At 52.4% G+C, this 21707-nt stretch overlaps 1 protein-coding gene and 5 pseudogenes across 1 annotated transcript; 5 read left to right on the top strand and 1 right to left on the bottom strand.

Moving 5' to 3' along the window:
• Positions 1 to 1347: 1347 nt before the first annotated feature.
• On the bottom strand, positions 1348 to 1650 carry LOC125690497 (feather keratin 1-like). The gene has a single exon (XM_048938887.1). The coding sequence runs from the start codon at positions 1642 to 1644 to the stop codon at positions 1348 to 1350; it is 297 nt and encodes a 98-aa protein (XP_048794844.1). The 5' UTR covers positions 1645 to 1650.
• Positions 1651 to 4790: 3140 nt separating this feature from the next.
• On the top strand, positions 4791 to 5437 carry LOC125690900 (feather keratin 1-like; annotated as a pseudogene).
• A 2399-nt stretch (positions 5438 to 7836) lies between these two features.
• LOC125690936 (feather keratin 1-like) lies at positions 7837 to 8484 on the top strand (annotated as a pseudogene).
• A 3696-nt stretch (positions 8485 to 12180) lies between these two features.
• On the top strand, positions 12181 to 12834 carry LOC125690911 (feather keratin 1-like; annotated as a pseudogene).
• A 3040-nt stretch (positions 12835 to 15874) lies between these two features.
• Positions 15875 to 16521, top strand: LOC125690881 (feather keratin 1-like; annotated as a pseudogene).
• Positions 16522 to 19555: 3034 nt separating this feature from the next.
• LOC125690888 (feather keratin 1-like) lies at positions 19556 to 20217 on the top strand (annotated as a pseudogene).
• Positions 20218 to 21707: the final 1490 nt, after the last annotated feature.

The raw sequence follows: 21707 nt of genomic DNA, 5'->3' as shown, positions 1-21707 counted from the left end.
GATGGGAAGCAGTAACAGGGAGCAATGGAAATGAGAGGGTGGCAGCCAGCTTTGCTGAGAAGGACCTGGGTTTTGCTGTTGGCAAGCAAGGTGATGGTAGGGCAACAACGCAGCCGTGTGACAAAAGAGTTCATCGTTCTCCAGAAGGCCATTGGGAAGAGCATCGCTAACACGCTGGAGGATGCACTCTTTTTTTTCTGCTCAGTGCAGGTGATTCAAGTTTAAGTTTCCCAGGTGGAAGACAGACATGGCTATGGTGGAGCTGTTCCAGTGCAGGGCTTCCCCAGTGCTGATGGGCCTGGAGCTTCCTTCCAATGTGGAGAAGCTGAGACAGCAGGCAGTTTTGAGTCGGGACACAAGGATACTCTTGATAGATCTTGTCCTTGTGTATAAATCCCAGATGTTAGGGAAGGATGAAAAGAGAGCCAGCCCTTTTGCATGACCGTCTGCTGCCAGAAGAAAGGACAGGGGACAGCACTGAATTTGAACCTTCCCTGGAAGAGAAAGGAAGCTTTTCCCAGTGTGAGGGGGGCAAGCGGTAGAGCAGGTTACCCAGCAGAATAATTGGTGTAGTCCCTGTCCTTTGAGATACTGAAAGTATGGGCTGTGTTCCCGGTCTGACAGCTGTACCTGAGTGTGCTTGAGTGGGACAGTAGGACAGCGTGGTCACTACAAATTCTTTAACAGGTAAAGGATTCTGTGTCTATGTTTTTTTGGTCATTATAGGAGAATCCTGCTGGGGTGTGCTGCCATGGAGAGGTTGTTTCAGTGGACATGGGCAGAAGGGCGTTGGTGTGCCCAAGATTTTGTGTGGGCAAGCATAGATGTTGCGTGATGTGCTGGAAGCCCAGTCGCTGCTCCAACTGTTCCTGCTGGTACCATTTGTGGCAGGGGAGGTCATGGGGCCCCCTTGGTCCCATCCTAATGGCCTCTTGAGCCGTGTCTTTGGAATGGGAGAAGAGTGAAGAGCATTTGTTGAAGAAAGGATGGAGAGAATTCTGAGGCTGGTGTGCAAGAGAACTTTATTGAGGAAAATACATGAAAGGAAGGAACACAAAGACTGAAAGCCATGGCCTTTAGTGCATGTAGCATGACCATTAGCATCACTGTAGAGAAAGAAAAGGATTTAGAGAAGTATGTGCAAGATATTAAATTTTTCAGAGGCCCTCCTTGTAAGCAGTGTTGCCAGGTCCCCTTCCCTGCTTGCTTCTTTGTTACAACGACTGAAGAGCCATGGTTGAAGAGCTGCTGATGCCATGTGCTGTCAGTGACCCAGAGGTGCCTGGTCAGTGCGTGAGGCGCGTTGCAGGGTGCAGGAGTTTGGTGTCAGGGTGTGGGCGCAGGCCCTTAGCAGGGGTAGCGGGCTCTGCCGCCGTTGAAGCAGCCCAGGCCTCCGAAGCCGAAGCCGCCGGAGGAGATGGACACTCCCTGGGCGTCGAGGGCGCTGCCCACGGCAGCTGATGCGGAGGATCCGACGGCGGTGTTCTGGGGGAAGGAGCTGAGGATGGGTCCCGGCAGGGTGACCACGACAGTGGAGGGCTGGATGACGACTTGGGAGTCCTGGCACTGCCTGACACAGGGCTCGTTGCAGCTGTTAGCCAGCGGGGTGGGTCCGCAGGGGCGGCAGAGGTTGTAGCAGGACATGGCTGTGGGTGGAGGGTCTCTGCAAGAAAGGGTGTTGGGTGAGTGCAGGGTTTTGAGGGGTTGAATAGAGGTTGCGGTGGTATGTACAGTTCTGTCAAGCATGACGTGTGGTTGGAAGGGCTGCTGAGATTGGGGGCAGAGGGGTTGTGCAGAGCTGGGCCGGGTGGGCCATGAAAAGAAAAGGGATGGGGTTGCGGGCTCACCTGGAAGAGCAGAGATGAGAAGGCTTCAGGAGATTGGTGTGAGGGATCGAGGCGCAGAGCTTACTTTTATGCTGCTCTGCTAGTGCCTGAGGGGTTGGAAACAGCCTCAGCACGTGGCGGCATTGTGCAATGAGCTGCTGTTGCATCACATAGTGTTGCACATGATGTGGTGCATGTTGTTCTTGCAGCAAGTCTGCCTTTTTACATCCTTCTCTCGACGACGTGTCCAGTTGGCACGGCGGTACCTTTCAAGTGAGAATATGGGAGGCCAAGGGAGTGATCTTGCACATTCATGTCATGGCACGTTGAGGAAGTGGCCAAAGCACAGAAAAGGAGCAGTGTTGTCTGTGAGGTCATTGCTTGGCACTTTTGCTGTATGGTTTGTGTCTTTGTTCTTAGAGGAGCTGCCAATTCCAGGCAACCGTGGAAGCATGGTTTAATGTTCTAAGTATCCATGTTTGATGATGATGGCACTTCCTTTTCTGAGATGATTACCCATCTATTTCAGCAAGCGAACCTAATAGGCATAATTTCTAAGGACATCATTTTTTTTTTCATACTGTTTTTCTCCGTATCCTTCTGGAGAGAATGTTGAAAACATATATAGACAAAGATGTAACGTGTTGAGGGCTGACTGTACCCTGGGGTGATCAGGACCAGCACTACCTGTGGGAGAAGGTATTTGAGGCCTCAGCTCGAATACTGTGTTCTGTTTTGACTTAAACAATACAAGAAGCACATAAAACTATTAGTGAGCTTCAAATTGCAGCCTGTATAGTGGTGTATGTTTTGGTGGAACTGAAGTTCCTTGTTTGTTCAGCCAAGGGCACAGGAGGCTGAGGTGAGTCCTCACAGCTCCTCAAAGGGTAGAGGAGGGGCAGCACTGATCTCTAGTCTTTGGTGACAGGGACAGTGCCTGAAGAAATGGCATGGAGCTGCATCATGGGAGAGTCAAGTGGGGGTTAGAGAAAGATTCTGCCCCAGAGGGCAATATGCATGGGACTGGCTTTCCATTGCAGTGCACAAGCACTAAAGCTGCTGGAGTTCAAGAGGCATTTGGACAATGCTTTCAGATCTACCATTTAATAATTAAGGACTCATGTGAACTCATGAGTTGGATTCAGTTATTGTTGTGGATCCCTTCCAATACCCTTGGGTATTCTCTGATTCCACTGCATTCGTTCCCTCCCCGAGATCATCGCAGCTTGTCAGCCAGCCTTTATCTCTTGTCTTTCCCTCTGGGTGTGCTCCATGGCTGGCTGGATGCCCTTCGTTCTTAAAAGGCTGTAGCTGGGAGAAAGGAGGCTGCCTGTTTTGTGCCGTGCCTGCTTAGAGCTCTCCTTAGAGCCGTCCTGCTTGAGCCCCTCCTTGGAGCTATCCAAGTAGGCAGGGGAGGGCTGTTTGTGAGAGCAGGATGCTGTCCTTTCACAAGCTCTGTGGTGTCAGGACTCCTGCCATGCTCCCCAAATAGTGGCACTCATCACTGCATTGGAATGCCCTTTTCTAGAGGGAAATCACGCACATTCAGTGTGGAGGTGTGGTGGCACACTGCTAGACGGGGGTCTGCTAGGATGATTGGTGAGATTTGGGATGAGATTTGAGGGTGACAAGAGGCAGAGGGTGAGTCAGAAAGGGCAGGCTAATGAATCACAGCGGGCTGTTTTTATGGGGTGTAGCTTTACTGGTCAACAGAGTGAGTGTTTTCCAGGTTGTCATAGAAGTGAAAGCCGCTTGTTTTTGAGGATAACAGGAGGGCAGTGCATAGGTCCAATGAACCTGTGGGTAGGGTCTGATGAGTTGTTTTTGCTGACTATCTTTGAAAGGTAGTGGTAATGAGAAAAGGCTTTTGAAAACTGGAGGAGACTCAACCAAGGCGCCTGTTTTCCAGGCTGTTCTACAAAATTATCATGTGTGATGGTGAGGAAGATGGAGAAGCTGTTAAGACTGAAGGGCTGTGCCCGCTAATGCAGAGGGTCCTGGCTGATGTCCTTGACCTTGGTAACCAGGGTCAGGTCCTGCCCTTCATCCCCTCTTGGAATTTGCAGCATGCGTGCGTGCAGCTGCTGTCTGAAATGTCCAGATCCTATTCCTGACCATCATACACTGTTCAGAGAAAGAGCCTCATCATCTACACATTGCTCCATGATGAGACACCAAACACCATGAGTCAACAGCCTTTCCTCTTCACATATCTTGGAGTCCTGCTCACCCCAAACTCTCAGAAATGTCATGGCCTCTCATAAATATCAACAGATAGTTCAAGGGTGTCTCATCAAGCAATGCATCAATCAAAGCCCAAGCTGCAAACATAATGGCTGCAGCAAAGGGGAGCACTACAGAGTGCCAAAAGGAACGCCTTGGGATCATGGAAGGACTCTGCCTGCATTACGATGGTTGCAAATAGATGATCATTGAGGACTCTTCCAACCCAACTCCCATCTGTGATGCACACTATAACTCCCAATGCCACTAGAACTGCCAACTCCAAACTAGACCTGCAAGGACAACAGCCTCACCTTCAAAACTCCACTGCCTCTGAGGACTGCCACCCATCAGGTAATTACAGACAGCCTCCAATCTCACACACAGCCTCTTAATGCATGAGGACAAAAAGAAACCAATGTGGAATAGCCAGTAAGAGAGGTAAAGACAAAACACTGGACCCCTCCTTCCAAAGGAGATGCAAACTACACGGCAGGAATGCCGAGCAATATCTCACCAAAACCAATGCCTACCTGCTGCACGTGAGCCAAATCATCTGCACACACTGACGTGCACGTTCTAGAGGAGCTCCTTGCCTACAGTACTTTCATTTGAAACTGCTGGCAGGGTCAAATGCCATTTGTCCCACAGAAGAAAATCTAAAGGAAGCAAAGTGAGAAGGCAAACACACCCCAGCTCATGACAGACCGAACTCTGGCATGCAACAGCAGCTCACTGCACAATGCTGCCATGCGCAGAGGCTCTCTCCAAGCCCTCAGGCACTCACACAACAGCATATAAGCCGGCCCTGTGCCTCGCTCCCTCACACCACTCTCCTGACACCTTCTCCTCTGCAAACCTCCAGGTAAGCCTGCACCCTGCTGCCCTCCTTCACCAAATGCACCTGGCCAACTCTCCACAACTCCTCTGCCCCCACCCTCTGTAGCCTCCTGCGTCCCCATGGCCACACTGCCCACACCTCCACATCATTACATCCACTCCTTGGGAAGCCCAAAGCAGTACTCCTTTATCCCTCAAAACCCTCCACTCACCCAACACCCTCTCTTGCAGAGACCCTCCACCCAACAGCCATGTCCTGCTACAACCTCTGCCGTCCCTGCGGACCCACCCCGCTGGCTAACAGCTGCAACGAGCCCTGTGTCAGGCAGTGCCAGGACTCCCAAGTCGTCATCCAGCCCTCCACCGTCGTGGTCACCCTGCCGGGACCCATCCTCAGCTCCTTCCCCCAGAACACCGCCGTCGGATCCTCCGCATCAGCTGCCGTGGGCAGCGCCCTCGACGCCCAGGGAGTGTCCATCTCCTCCGGCGGCTTCGGCTTCGGAGGCCTGGGCTGCTTCAACGGCGGCAGAGCCCGCTACCCCTGCTAAGGGCCTGCGCCCACACCCTGACACCAAACACCTGCACCCTGCAACGCGCCTCACGCACTGAGCAGGCACCTCTGGGTCACTGATGCCACATGGGCTCACCAACTATGGCTCTTCTTTTCCATGGCACGAAACAGGGAAGCATGGAACAACATCAGACCAGGCTGCCTGGAAACATGACCGCTTAAACTTTCTTTCTTTGCACTTGAAATTGTGCTCTTTCCACTTGGCGATCACCAAGTGGGTCCTTCCTCTTAGTGTCTTTCCCTCAATAAAGTTCTCTTGCACGTCAGCCTCAGATTCCTCCTCTTCATTGCTTTGCACAATGCCCTTTCCACTTCATCCACTACAAACACTTGGCTCTAGAAACCATCAGGTCTGCTTCAAAAGGGTCCCAAAACATTCCCTCTATGAAGAAATAGAGAATGAAAATCGTTGCTCCATTTCATAGAAATTATGCCTCTTCGGTACGCTTCATCAACTAAGTGGTCGATGTTCTCATAAAAGCATGTGCCATCATCTCCAAAGCAGGATACCTAGAAGGCCCAGGCCAGGCTTCCACGGCTGTTTGGAGCTGGCAGCTCCTCTGACAACAGAGGCACAAACCATACTGCACAAGTGCCAAGCCATGACCTCACTGTCAACACTGCTCATTTTCTGTGCTTTGGCCACTACTTCCGCGTGCTGTGACACGAAGGTGCAACATCGCTCCTTTGGCTTCCAGTGCACTCACTTGAAAGGTGCCGCCAGTGCAACATGGGCACGTCCTCAAGACAAGGACACAAAAAGCAGAGCTGCTGGAAAAACAACTCATACCACATGATGCACAGCTCTACGGGATGTCAGATCAGCTTGCGTCCCAGACAAGAGACCCTTAACACTCCACTTAGGGGTAAACATGAGGAACTGGCCTCCAACTGCACTTGCTGCCCGCCATTAGAAGGCTCTGGGCCCAGGCCTTCAGCCAGCTGCTTTCCATCCACCTCGCTCTCCACTCGTCTAACCCATACTGGTTCAGCTTCTGGATGAGCACAGCATGGGAAACCAGCTTAAATCAGGCAATTACACAATCACACAACGGCAAAGCTTAGAAGGGAACTTAAGCACCATCCCTGCTGTGGACGGATGGGCCCCCAAGATCACGCTGACCAGGGCCTGGACCAAGCAGGGCTGCTTAAACCAAATTTCTCCTCAATACTTTAACATGTTCTATTGCAAGCAGACCGTGTAAAAAGTTGTTTCCCTTCCTGCTTGTAAGCTCCCTTCAAGTACTGGAAGGCCACAGTGAGGTCTTCCCAGAGCCAACTCCTCTCCAGGCTGAACAAGCCCAACTCCATCAGCCTTTCTTCACTGCTGCTGCCCTGCAGTTCTTCGATCTCCTTTGTGACCCTCCTCCAGACCCACCCCACACAGCTCCACCAGCATTCCTGGCTGACACCCAGCAGGCCTCACACACCTAGGCACATCCCGTTGAACAGCCCTCTTTGTACTTTGCTCCATCTTCCTTAGACATTGAAGTACTGCTCACCTCAGCTGAACCAGGGCATGCCTTGCACTCCTCAGCTGTGCCCTTGACCACATGGCCTGGAGAGGCTCATGACTGCATGCCCATGCAGCAGGGATGATTCTAATTTCTCTACGGAATCCCCAAATCCGTCTTGTAACTATCAAAGCCTATGCAGAGAAGTTATAGTCTCAGCCACTGACACTCAACTCAGCAGTGATCCCACAAACTCTGCTTCAGCCTTTCAGACCAATCCACTCCTCCTCAGCTCAGGGATTGCTACCTCTGAACCCTGCCTGAGAGGACGTGTCCTGCTCACACACACAGCGCTCCTCAGCCTCAACAACCTCCTGTCCCCATGACGGACAATGGATAGCTGAAACTACACAAAAGATGCACTAACCCCATTCCCAAATAAGGACTTGAAAGCACAAACGGGGGAACCAAGATGTCAGTGCAGCACACCCAATGGGAAACGGAAGGGCAAAGCACATGGAAACCAAATTGGGATGAAGGCAGTCACTCAGAAAATACGATGCAAGCAATAAACTCTCATGCCAAACTCACCCAGGAAGTCCAGAGCAGCCTTGCTAGGGTGCCAAGAAATGGGGTCCCCACCACACAACGCAGTCATAAACCATACAAAATAAGCGCTGTGCAAGACCTCATCCCCTGTTCTACACCTCTCCCATGCTTTAGATCCATCTTCCAACCACCCCCATGAGACATGCTTTGTGTATAAATCCACCAAAACACTCACTCACACTTAAAAACTGCCGACAGGGTCAAAGAATCAAATCCACCACACAAACAAATGAAAAGGCAGTGTAGTGAGAAGGCAAACACACCCCATCGCATGATGGACCAGGCTCTGGCATGCAAGAGCTGCTCACTGAACATTGCTGCCATGCGCAGAGGCTCTCTCCAAGCCCCCAGGCACTCACACAGCAGCATAAAAGCCAGTCCTGTGCATCACTCCTTCACACCACTCTCCTGACACCTCCTCCTCTGCAAATCACCAGGTGAGCCCAAACCTTCCGCTACCCTCCTTTTCCCAACCTGGCCAAATTCTCCATTCCCCGCTGCCCCCAAACTCTGCAGCCCTTCCAGCTCCTCTCTGTCATGCTCCCCACAACCCCAAATCAGGCCTCCCCGCTGCCTGAGAAACTTAGGGCATTGCTTCCCTCACACCTTAACACCCTGCACTCACCCAACACCCTCTCTTGCAGAAACCCTCCACCCCACAGCCATGTCCTGCAACAACCTCTGCCGCCCCTGCGGACCCACCCCGCTGGCTAACAGCTGCAACGAGCCCTGTGTCAGGCAGTGCCAGGACTCCCAAGTCGTCATCCAGCCTCCTGCCGTGCTGGTCACCCTGCCGGGACCCATCCTCAGCTCCTTCCCCCAGAACACCGCCGTCGGATCCTCCGCATCAGCTGCCGTGGGCAGCGCCCTCGACGCCCAGGGAGTGTCCATCTCCTCCGGCGGCTTCGGCTTCGGAGGCCTGGGCTGCTTCAATGGCGGCAGAGCCCGCTACCCCTGCTAAGGGCCTGCGCCCACACCCTGACACCAAACACCTGCACCCTGCAACGCGCCTCACGCACTGACCAGGCACCTCTGGGTCACTGATCGCATTTGGGCTCACCAGCTATGGCTCTTCTTTTTAGGGCATGAAACAGGGAAGCATGGAACAACATCAGACCAGGCTGCCTGGAAACATGACCGTTTAAACTTTCCTCTGTCCTTGCACTTGAAATTGTGCTCTTTCCACTTGGCGATCACCAAGTGGATCCTTCCTCTTAGTGTCTTTCCATCAATAAAGTTCTCTTGCACGTCAGCCTCAGATTCCTTCTCTTCATTGCTTTGCACAATGCCCTTTCCACTTCACCCACTACAAACACTTGGCTCTAGAAACCAGCAGGTCTGCTACAAAAGGGCCCCAACACCTCCTCTTGCAACCGCGTCTCCAACAAGAGCTTGGGTGCCTAGCACATGCCCTTCAGCACATCATACATTATCTACTCCTACACTAATGAAGTCTTCGCCACATTGACGCTCTTCTGCCCATGCTCTCTCATACAACACCTCTGTGTCAGCACACACTTGATTCCTTTTCCACCTGGGCAAGATTCACTCATATTTACAACCAACATGCTCACAGAATCTTTTCTTTTTGTGCTATCGTCTTGATTTCTACAGTGCAACAGCCCCGCTCAAGCACAGTCAGCAATAGCAGGCTGTCCACAATCACGTCCAGTCCCTGCACCCAGGCGTTTGGTGAAGACACTGAACGTCATTCTGTTCACTTCCCTTTCATTCACTTCCCCGTCTTGGTCTGGACAACTCTGAACTCACCACATCAGGTCTCTGTCACTCCTCCCACACCACCAGATCCCTGCATTCAGACACTTCTAAGAACATCTCAGCATCTACTTACCTGAGCAGTTTGCTGACAGTTTGTCTATAAAGCATGTCATGGGAGGAAGCCTCATAGAATCATAGAATCACCAAGGTTGGAAAGGACCTAAAAGATCATCCAGTCCAACCGTTCACCTATTCCCAATAGCTCCTCAAAGCCATTCCTAAAGGCAAGGGCATCAAATGTCACTTCACCCCCTCATGCACGTAACTAATCACTTTACTGCTGAAAATCTGACGTGGGCGTGTGCAACTTGGTTCTCTACTTCCAACAACTTCTGAGCCATTCTGTGCATGGCTGTACTTTCTGGGAGGATTTCCACCACCTCCTTCCCCAGGACTAATGTCAGGCTGACCAGGCTGAAGTTCCATCCGTCTTCATTCTTCATTACTTTAAGATGGGAACAGCAAGAGTCTCTTACAGTTTACAGAAACCGCTCCTCATTACACTGATCCTTCTAACGTAATTGATGTCAGCATGGTCAACACATCAGACCCTCACCACTCATGGGTGCAACTCTACAGTTTCATTCAGCTCATGCAGAACCTTCCTGATCTCCACAAATCCAAGAATTACGCACGCCCAAAAACAACACGAAGAACTCTTACTCTCTTCACTACGGACAGCCTGACACACTCCATTACCATTGGGGATGCAAATAGCCCCACAAACAAATCAGGTCTGCAGCCCACGAGAGACTGCGTCCTCAGAGTTCACCGAGGAATTACTGAAACCCTCATTCTGAACAACAAACATATGAGTCCAACTCATGCCAACATACTGCGCTCCTTCAAAATTAAATGGTGGATCTGAAGGCATTGCCCAACGTGTCTTGAAATCCAGCAGCCATGGTGCTTCTGCACTGCCTTAGGGAGCCTGTTCCATGCCCACTGCCCTCTGGTGCAGAACCACAGTTGAAAAAAGCCTTTGAGTTGGACTTGTGAGGCAACAGTTCACTCAACGCTTACTGTCTTTGCCTATCTCTGTGCTAGACGTTTTCCCCTGAACCATATGCAGAAAAACTAGGAAAATCTTGGCAGAAATCCTTAGAAATTATGCCTCTCAGGATCCCTTGGGGAACGACATGGGTATTCATTTCAGAAAGGGAAGAGCCATCTTCTCCGATCTGGGACACCCAGAATGCCCAGACCAGGCTTCCACGGCTGCTTGCAATTGGCAGCTCCTCTAACAACAAAGGCACAAACCATATTGCACAAGTGCCAAGCCATGACCTCACTGACTCCTGTTCTGTGCTTTGACACAGAATCTTCCGCATACTCTCACACCAACATGCCAAATCCCTCCCCTGCCCTCCAGTACTCTCACTTGGAACGTGCCACCAGTGCCAAATGGACGCATCCTCAAGGATGCAAAAAGGCAGATTGCTGGAAGAGCAACTCATAACAGATGACACGCAACACTACGCGATGCAAGAGCAGGACGCAGCATGGAGAGGAGATCCTTAACAGTCCACTGGTAAGCAGGAGGAACTTACCTCCAACTACACTTACTGCCCTCCATCACAAGGCTCTGGGCCCAGGCCTTCCACCAGCTCCTTTCCGTCCACCTCGGAAGCTCTCCACTTGTCGAACCCACACTGCCTCAGCTTCTGCATGAGTGTGGCATGGGACACAGCCTCAAATCACACCATTATACAAATGCAGAACGGTGAAGGTTGGAAGGGATCTTAACCACCATCCCTTCTGTGGGCCGACAGCCTCCCAACAGGGCCCCATCCAACCTGGCCTTGAATGAAAAACCAGGTATGAACAATGCACAAGTTGATCGGGCAGCCTGTGCCAGGGCCTCCCCAGCACCCGAGTCACAAATTTCTTCCTTACATCTGAACCAAATTTCTCCTCAATCCTTTTAAACCTCCTATTGCAAGCAGACCGTGTAAAAAGATGATTCCCCTCCCACCTGAAAGCTCCCTTCACGTACTGGAAGGCCACCGTCAGATCTCCCTGGAACCAACTCTTCTCCAGGCTGAACAAGCCCAACTCCATCAGCCTTTCTTCACAGTAAACACGGCCCACTCCTTTGATCTTCTCTGAGGACCTCCACTGGACCCGCTGCACACAGCTTCCTCAGCATTCCGGCCTGACACCCGGAAAGCAGGCCTCACACACCTAGGCACATCCCGTTCAACAGCCCCTCTTTCTACTTTGCTCCATCTTCTCCAGAAGAGGTCATGAAGGGGCTCATGGCTGCTTCATCCATTCACACACCCACCAATAAACGACCCCAGCATCTCAACTCCACACATTGTACTGCTCTGGCTAAAAATATTAAAGCCATCATGGATGGCCCAACGCTGAAACAGCACAAAAAAGCCTGCCTCCTTGCTCCAAAACACAATTTTCAAAGCAAAAACGCAATCAAGGTGTTGACACAGCACACCCAATGTAGAAGACAACCACTAAGCTCAAGGAAAGCAAATTCAGAAGAAGGCAGGCAGGGAGTGCAGTGCAGTGCAACTAGCAGAGTCTCATGTCAAATGCATCTGGGAATCACAGAACAGCCCTCTAAGGAGGCCTGGAATGGGGTCCGCACCTCACAAAGTGGCCACAAACACGACTGCATGAGTAGCACACGATGGCATCACTAACGAGACCACATCACTCCTCCAAGGCTTTGCACAAGCCTTCCAACATCTTCCAAGAGATGCGCCTTCCTCGTCACTCCAGTCACACTCAAAAGTGCCGACAGGGTCAAAGGATCAAATCCACAACACGAGGAAATGAAAAGGAAGTGTTGTGGGAAGGCAAACACACCTCACCTCATGACTGGCCAGATCTGGCACGCAAGAGCTGCTCACTGCACAGTGCTGCCATGCGCAGAGGCTCTCTCCAAGCCCTCAGGCACTCACACAGCAGCATAAAAGCCGGCCCTGGGCCTCGCTCCCTCACACCACTCTCCTGACACCTTCTCCTCCCAGCTCTTACAGGTGAGCCTGAACCTTCCGCTGCCTTTCTTTCGCCACCCCACCTGGCCAAAATCTCCATATCTTGCTCTGTCCCCAGACTCTGCAACCCTTCCACCTCCTCTCTGTCATGCTCCCCACAACCCCAAATCAGGCCTCCCCGCTGCCTGAGAAACTTACGGCATTGCTTCCCTCACACCTTAACACCCTGCACTCACCCAACGTCCTCTCTTGCAGAGACCCTCCACCCCACAGCCATGTCCTGCTACGACCTCTGCCGCCCCTGCGGACCCACCCCGCTGGCTAACAGCTGCAACGAGCCCTGTGTCAGGCAGTGCCAGGACTCCCAAGTCGTCATCCAGCCTCCTGCCGTGCTGGTCACCCTGCCGGGACCCATCCTCAGCTCCTTCCCCCAGAACACCGCCGTCGGATCCTCCGCATCAGCTGCCGTGGGCAGCGCCCTCGACGCCCAGGGAGTGTCCATCTCCTCCGGCGGCTTCGGCTTCGGAGGCCTGGGCTGCTTCAACGGCGGCAGAGCCCGCTACCCCTGCTAAGGGCCTGCGCCCACACCCTGACACCAAACACCTGCACCCTGCAACGCGCCTCACGCACTGAGCTCACGTCTCTGTCTCACCCATGGCACAAGGCCACACCAGCCATGGATCTTCTTCTCATGGCACAAAACAAGCAAGCAGGGAACAGCCTCGGAACAGGCCGTCTGTAATCATGAGGGCACTTCCTTCTGTCTTTGCACCTTACATCGTGACCTTTCCACTTGGCGATCACCAAGTGGATCCTTTCTTTTAGTGTGTTTTCCTCAATAAAGTTCTCATGCATGCCAGCAGCAGATTCCTCCTCTTCATTCCTTTGCTTAATGTTCTTTCCATTTCACCCACTACAAAGACATGGCTCTAGACATGAACGTGTTGGATCCAAAAGGGCCCCACGACCTCCTCTTGCAACCACGTCACCTTGTCAACAAGAGCACTGGTGGTTGGCAGATGGCATTCTGCTCATCACATATTATCTTCTACAGAGAAAGGGAAGTAGTCCAATTGCACTGCTCAAGTGCAGTCAGGAATAGCAGGCTGTCCACAGTCAGCTGCACTCCCATCACCCTGGCTTTTCATGAAGATACTGAACAGCATTGGCCTGATTTCCTCATCTTGGTTTATACAGCTATCAAATCACCACATCACAACTCTGTTTTATTCGCCTCAGACCACCAGGCCCCTGTGTTCAGCCACTTTATAGTCCACCTCAGCATCCATTTGCCTGAGGAGATCACAGATTGTGTGTCTACCAGCACATCATGTGAGGAAGCCTCCAAGCGATCCCTAACAACAAAGTCATCAAGTGTCCCTGTAGCCCCTCATGCACAAAGCTGGACACCTCAGTGAAAAAGAAACTCAGGCTGTACATCCGTGCTCTCTATTCCCATCACATCCTATCCACTCCGTGCTCGGCACTACTTTCAGCAAGGATTTCCTTCACCTCCTTCCCACTGACTAATGTCAGGCCAACCAGCGTGCAGAGCCTCACACCTTCCTTCTTCATTTCTTGAAGACAGGAGGGGGATGAAGCTCTTCCCGTTTTCTGGATCATCTCCTCATTATCGTCACCTTTCTAAGATAACTGCCATCAGTGCAAACAAGACATCAGACTGGACCCTCAGCATTTGTGGCTGCAACACAGCAGGGCCTTTGGACTCAGAATCATGGAATCACCAAGGTTGGCAAAGACGTGCAGACGAGCCGTACTCCGTTCACCAATATTTCCCAGGAAACCACGTCCCTCACTACAACATCGAAATGTTTCTTGAACACATCCACGGTCAGTGACTCCAGCACCTCCTTGGGCAGCCCGTTCCAGCACCTGATCACTCTGTCACAGAAGTACTTCCTAATGCCCAACCTCCATCTCCTCGGCCACAACTTGAGGCCATTCCCTCTAGACCAGTCGCTAGTTACCCGGGAGAAGAGACAAAGCCCCACCTCAACACAACCTCCTTTCAGGTAGTTGTAGAGAGCAACAAGGTGACCCCTGAGCCTCCTCTTCTCCACACTAAACAATCTGTGCCCTCTCAGCCGCTCCCCATAAGACTTGTGCTCCACACCACTTACCTGACTCATTCTCCAGCCCTCAACACACTCCAGGGCCTCGATGCCTTTCTTGCACTGAGCGGCCCACATCTGAACACAGCACTCAAGCTGTGGCCTCACCAGAGCAGAGTACAGAGGGATGATCGCTTCCCTGCTCCCGCTGGCCACACTATTTCTGATACAAGCCAGGACGCCCTCTTGGTTATACGGGCACACTGCTGGCTCATGTTCAGTTGAGAATCAACCAATCCCCCCAGGTCCGTTTCCTCTAGACAGCCTTCCAGACGCTCTGCCCCAAGCCTGCAGCGTTGCCTGGAGTTTTGTGGCCAAAGTGCAGGACCCGGTACGTGGTCTTGTGCAACTCCATCCCATTGGCATCAGCCCTGTGATCCAGCACTGCACTGTTGGCTCTTCTCTCCCCTTGTCTCGTACCGCTGAAGCCAAAGATGAGCACAGTACTTGAGGTGAGGCCACACCAGCACACAGCAGAGTGGGACGACCCTACCCTCTCCCACTGGCACTTCTCATCTTGATGCATCCCAGGTACGGTCAGCCATGTTGGCTGCCAGGCCACTCTGCTGACTCAGAATCAACTTGCCATCAAACAGAACCTCCTTATCTCTTTCTGTGCTCTTATATCTCTCATCCCCAAATACCTAGATATCTCCTGGGTATCCCAATGCCAGGTGCAGAATCAAGCTCTTGATCTCATTGAACGTCGTGCCATTGGTGATTGCCCAGCCCCCTGGTCTCTCAAGAGCTCTCCCAAGGCCTCCCTAATACTGAGAGGGTCAACAGCTCATCCCTAGTCAGGATCATCCAAAAGCTTCTTAATTTGTATGCATTTGACTCCTGCATCCAGATCATTTAGTAAGACGTGGAAGAGAACAGATCCCAACACACAGCTCTGGGTAATCTGACACCAGACTGGTCACCTGCCTGATGGAACCAAATCTAAAAAAGCCTCTGAGTTGGACTTGGGAGCCACCCGTTCACGCAACGTATGATGAATTTTTGTAAATACATGCTGGAGATTTTCTCCAGGAGAATTTGGCGGGAAACATTAAGAATAACTTTGATGAAGATGACAGAAATTACGCCTATTAGGTTCCCTTGAGGAATGACATGGGCATTCATCTCAGAAAGGGAAGTGCCATGATTTCAAAACCAGGATACCTAGAATGCCCAGACCAGGCTTCCAAGGAGATCTGGAATTGGCAACTCCTCTAACAACAAAGACACAAAGCAGAGAGCACAAAGGCCAAGCAATGACCTCACTGTCAACACTGCTCCCATTCTGTGCTTTGGCCACTACTTCCGCGTGCCCTGACTCGAACGTGCAAGAACACTCCAACATTCTCACTTGAAAGGTGCCGCTGCTGTCAGAAGGACACGTCCTCAAGAGAAGGATGCAAAGAGGCAGAGTTGCCGGAAGAAGAACACACATCCCATGACTGGCAACACTAGGTGATGCAAGAGCTGCTCACTGCACAATGCTGCCATGCGCAGAGGCTCTCTCCAAGCCCTCAGGCACTCACACAGCAGCATAAAAGCCGGCCCTGGGCCTCGCTCCCTCACACCACTCTCCTGACACCTTCTCCTCTGCAAGCCTCCAGGTGAGCCTGAACCCCTTGCTGCCTTTCTTTCGCCACCCCACCTGGCCAAACTCTCCATACCTCGCTCTGCCACCAAACTCTGCAACCCTTCCACCTCCTCTCTGTCATGCTCCCCACAACCAGGCCTCCCCGCTGCCTGGGAACCCAACGCCATTGCTTCACTCACCCCTTAACACCCTCTGCTCTCCCAACACCCTCTCTTGCAGAGACCCTCCACCCCACAGCCATGTCCTGCTACAACCTCTGCCGCCCCTGCGGACCCACCCCGCTGGCTAACAGCTGCAACGAGCCCTGTGTCAGGCAGTGCCAGGACTCCCAAGTCGTCATCCAGCCTCCTGCCGTGCTGGTCACCCTGCCGGGACCCATCCTCAGCTCCTTCCCCCAGAACACCGCCGTCGGATCCTCCGCATCAGCTGCCGTGGGCAGCGCCCTCGACGCCCAGGGAGTGTCCATCTCCTCCGGCGGCTTCGGCTTCGGAGGCCTGGGCTGCTTCAACGGCGGCAGAGCCCGCTACCCCTGCTAAGGGCCTGCGCCCACACCCTGACACCAAACACCTGCACCCTGCAACGCGCCTCACGCATTGACCAGGCACCTCTGGGTCACTGACAGCACATGGCATCAGCAGCTCTTCAACCATGGCTCTTCAGTCGTTGTAACAAAGAAGCAAGCAGGGAAGGGGACCTGGCAACACTGCTTACAAGGAGGGCCTCTGAAAAATTTAATGTCTTGAACATACTTCTCTAAATCCTTTTCTTTCTCTACAGTGATGCTAATGGTCATGCTACATGCACTAAAGGCCATGGCTTTCAGTCTTTGTGTTCCTTCCTTTCATCTATTTTCCTCAATAAAGTTCTCTTGCACACCAGCCTCAGAATTCTCTCCATCCTTTCTCCAACAAATGCTCTTCACACTTCTCCCATTCCAAAGACACGGCTCAAGAGGCCATTAGGATGGGACCAAGGGGGCCCCATGACCTCCCCTGCCACAAATGGTACCAGCAAGAACAGCCGGGACAGCGACTGGGCTTCCAGCACATCACGCAACATCCATGCTTGCCCACACAAACTCTTGGGCACACCAACGCCCTTCTGCCCATGTCCACTGAAACAACCTCTCCATGGCAGCACACCCCAGCAGGATTCTCCCATAATGACCAAAAGAACATAGACACAGAATCCTTTACCTGTTAAAGAATTTGTAGTGACCACACTGTCCCACTGTCCCGCTCAAGCACACTCAGGTACAGCAGTCAGACCGGGAACACAGCCCATACTTTCAGTATCTCAAAGGACAGGGACTACACCAATTATTCTGCTGGGTAACCTGCTCTACCGCTTGCCTCCCTCACACTGTAAAAAGCTTCCTTTCTCTTCCAGGGAAGGTTCAAATTCAGTGCTGTCCCCTGTCCTTTCTTCTGGCAGCAGACGGTCATGCAAAAGGGCTGGCTCTCTTCTCATCCTTCCTTAACATCTGGGATTTATACACAAGGACAAGATCTATCAAGACTATCCTTGTGTCCTGACTCAAAACTGCCTGCTGTCTCAGCTTCTCCACATCGGAAGGAAGCTCCAGGCCCATCAGCACTGGGGAAGCCCTGCACTGGAACTGCTCTACCATAGCCATGTCTGTCTTCCACCTGGGAATCTTAAACTTGAATCACCTGCACTGAGCAGAAAATAAGAGTGCATCCTCCAGCGTGCTAGCGATGCTCTTCCCAATGGCCTTCTGGAGAACGATGAACTCTTTTGTCACACGGCTGCGTTGTTGCCCTACCATCACCTTGCTCGCCAACAGCAAAACCCAGGTCCTTCTCACGAAAGCTGGCTGCCACCCTCTCATTTCCATTGCTCCCTGTTACTGCTTCCCATCTGCAGGACTTCACCTTCCTCTCCTGCTGCCTCTGCATGTCCCTCTGGCACACACAACCCAGCCTCTCCACATCCTTCACAAACGAGGACTATTCACCTGGGCCATCTGCTGCTCCTTCCCATCTTCTACCATTTACAAACTCACTGGGATCTCTACCATCGCCCAGCTTTTTAATGCAGGCGCTGAACAGGGCTGGCCTTACTACCAAGCCTTGACACAATTGGGGCACTTCACCACACCGCTGCATTCAGCCACTTTCAAGCCCACCCCTGCGTCCTCTTTGACAGTTTCTCTGGGATCGCGTCATGGCAGGAAGCCTCAATGCCTTTACTAAAGGCAAGGCAATCAACTGTCACGGCCCCCCGTCATCCACCAGGCACATCACTTCAGTGTAGAGGAAACTGAGGTGGCTTTGTAAATCCACTGCTTTCTGCGAGGATTGCCTTCACCTCCTCCCCACTGACTAACATCAGGTCAATCAGCCTGAAGTTTCTCTCAGCTTCCTTCTACATTTCTTGAACGCAGGAGGGAGATGAGTCTCTTCCATTCTTCAGGAATCACTTCGATTCACCAGGACCTTACAGGTTCAACTGAAAAGGGCCTTACAAAGACATCAGGCACGTCCCTCAGCATCTGTGCAAGCAAGTCATCAGGTCCTGTAAACTTTTGCGCACCCAGGAGCACAACTTCTTCATTTGACCCAGCAACAAGCAGCATGCATCTGAGGGACAGCCTTCATCAAGCAATTGTGGCAGAGCAGAGGCATGCCTTGCCATCCATCCATCCTATGGTATTCAGATGTCACAACAAGGCCCTACATGTTGAAGCCCCAGGAAGCATCTTTGGCTCCAGCACTCTTCCGAAATGTCCACATCCTTTTCCGAGCACCCTACACAGAGCACACAAATAGCAGTGCTCCTTGACACTCAACACATTTAAGAAACACTATGGCTCAACACACTTCCCATGGCTTAAAGTACCACTCACCCTCTGCCTCTCTTCGGTTTCAGGATCTTTCCCGCATCCCTCCGGGCAGCACAAAGGGAACTCCAGACGGCACTGTGTCAGACCAAAGCCCAGGCTTCATCTGGATGATCCCCAATAAGGGTGGCATAGAGAGAGGACACTGGGACCTTTCTGGGACTAAGGCAGTACTCCCAACTCCAAAAGCCCTGTCAGCTCTGACACAGCCCCACACGGACAGCATCCTGCTCTGGTTGTCCACCCCAGGCGTACAGCAGGCAGCCTCCTTTCTGCGGCTGCACCTCTGCAGGCACCAGGGGCAGCAGACACCTGAGCAGGCAGCGCTCCCAGGGGGAGCGGGAGACGGGCTGAAGACTGCTTTGTCACGTGGGACAAAGGCAAAGAAGGAGGGAATGCAATTCCAGTGGCACCAAGCCCAAGAGGCACAGAAGCCTGGAGCAGCTTAACAAGGATGCCAGGACATGGCGTACACACCTCACAACACAGCCACAAACCAACACCACAAGTGCCACACGGTGACCTCACTCCTGATACCCACCCACCACTCACACTTTCAGCACGTATGGACTCAAATCCCAGTCCCAAGTGAACACTGCCAACAGGGTCAAAGGAACACAACCACAAGAGAAGGAAATGAAAAGGCAGCATTTTGGGAAGACAAAAAAGCATCGTGTCATCACTGGTCAAGCATTGGCACGCAAGAGCTGTTTGTGGCACGCAATGCTGCCATGCGCAGAGGCTCTCTCCAAGCCCTCAGGCACTCACGCAGCAGCATAAAAGCCAGTCCTGGGCCTCGCTCCCTCACACCACTCTCCTGACACCTTCTCCTCTGCAAACCTCCAGGTGAGCCTGAACCTTCCGCTGCCTTTCTTTGGCCACCCCACCTGGCCAACCTCTCCATTCCTTCCTCTGCCCTCAAACTTTGTAACCCTTCCACCTCCTCTCTGTCATGCTCCACACAACCAGGCCTCCCCACTGCCTGGGAACCCAACGCCATTGCTTCACTCACCCCTTAACACACTCCACTCACCCAACGCCCTCTCTTGCAGAGACCCTCCACCCCACAGCCATGTCCTGCTACAACCTCTGCCGCCCCTGCGGACCCACCCCGCTGGCTAACAGCTGCAACGAGCCCTGTGTCAGGCAGTGCCAGGACTCCCAAGTCATCATCCAGCCCTCCACTGTCGTGGTCACCCTGCCGGGACCCATCCTCAGCTCCTTCCCCCAGAACACCGCTGTCGGATCCTCCGCATCAGCTGCCGTGGGCAGCACCCTCGACGCCCAGGGAGTGTCCATCTCCTCCGGCGGCTTCGGCTTCGGAGGCCTGGGCTGCTTCAACGGCGGCAGAGCCCGCTACCCCTGCTAAGGGCCTGCGCCCACACCCTGACACCAAACACCTGCACCCTGCAACGCGCCTCACGCACTGAGCTCACGTCTCTGTCTCACCCATGGCACAAGGCCACACCAGCCATGGATCTTCTTCTCATGGCACAAAACAAACAAGCAGGGAACAGCCTCAGAACAGGCCGTCTGCAATCATGAGGGCACTTACTTCTTTCTGTCTTTGCACCTTACATCGTGACCTTTCCACTTGGCGATCCCCAAGTGGATCCTTCCTTTTAGTGTGTTTTCCTCAATAAAGTTCTCATGCATGCCAGCAGCAGATTCCTCCTCTTCATTCCTTTGCTTAATGTTCTTTCCATTTCACCCACTACAAAGACATGGCTCTAGACATGAACGTGTTGGATCCGAAAGGGCCCCACGACCTCCTCTTGCAACCACGTCACCTTGTCAACAAGAGCACTGGTGGCTAGCAGATGGCATTTTGCTCATCACATATTATCTTCTACAGAGAAAGGGAAATCGTCCAATTGCACTGCTCAAGTGCAGTCAGGAATAGCAGGCTGTCCACAGTCAGCTGCACTCCCATCACCCTGGCTTTTCATGAAGATACTGAACAGCATTGGCCTGATTTCCTCATCTTGGTTTATACAGCTATCAAATCACCACATCACAACTCTGTTTTATTCGCCTCAGACCACCAGGCCCCTGTGTTCATCCACTTTATAGTCCACCTCAGCATCCATTTACCTGAGGAGATCACAGATTGTGTGTTACCAGCACATCATGTGAGGAAGCCTCCAAGCGATCCCTAACAACAAAGTCATCAAGTGTCCCTGTAGCCCCTCATGCACAAAGCTGGACACGTCAGTGACAAAGAAACTCAGGTGGGGCTGTACATCCGTGCTCTCTATTCCCATCACATCCTATCCACTCCGTGCTCGGCACTACTTTCAGCAAGGATTTCCTTCACCTCCTTCCCACTGACTAATGTCAGGCCAACCAGCGTGCAGAGCCTCACACCTTCCTTCTTCATTTCTTGAAGACAGGAGGGGGATGAAGCTCTCCCCGTTTTCTGGATCATCTCCTCATTATCGTCACCTTTCTAAGACAACAGCCATCAGTGCAAACAAGACATCAGACTGGACCCTCAGCATTTGTGGCTGCAACACAGCAGGGCCTTTGGACTCAGAATCATGGAATCACCAAGGTTGGCAAAGACATGCAGACGAGCCGTATTCCTTTCACCAATATTTCCCAGGAAACCACGTCCCTCACTACAACATCGAAATGTTTCTTGAACACATCCACGGTCAGTGACTCCAGCACCTCCTTGGGCAGCCTGTTCCAGCACCTGATCACTCTGTCACAGAAGTACTTCCTAATGCCCAACCTCCATCTCCTCGGCCACAACTTGAGGCCATTCCCTCTAGACCAGTTGCTAGTTACCCGGGAGAAGAGACAAAGCCCCACCTCAACACAACCTCCTTTCAGGTAGTTGTAGAGAGCCACAAG

Source organism: Lagopus muta, chromosome 3, assembly GCF_023343835.1.
Source record: "Lagopus muta isolate bLagMut1 chromosome 3, bLagMut1 primary, whole genome shotgun sequence".
Taxonomy (NCBI): domain Eukaryota; kingdom Metazoa; phylum Chordata; class Aves; order Galliformes; family Phasianidae; genus Lagopus; species Lagopus muta.
Note: the sequence above shows the minus strand (reverse complement) of the source record. Positions and strands in the feature narration are given on the sequence as shown.

What these genes read in the sequence shown, in the direction of transcription:
- LOC125690497 (XM_048938887.1), bottom strand. Translation starts at nt 1,644, where the DNA reads ATGTCCTGCTACAACCTCTGCCGCCCCTGCGGACCCACCCCGCTGGCT.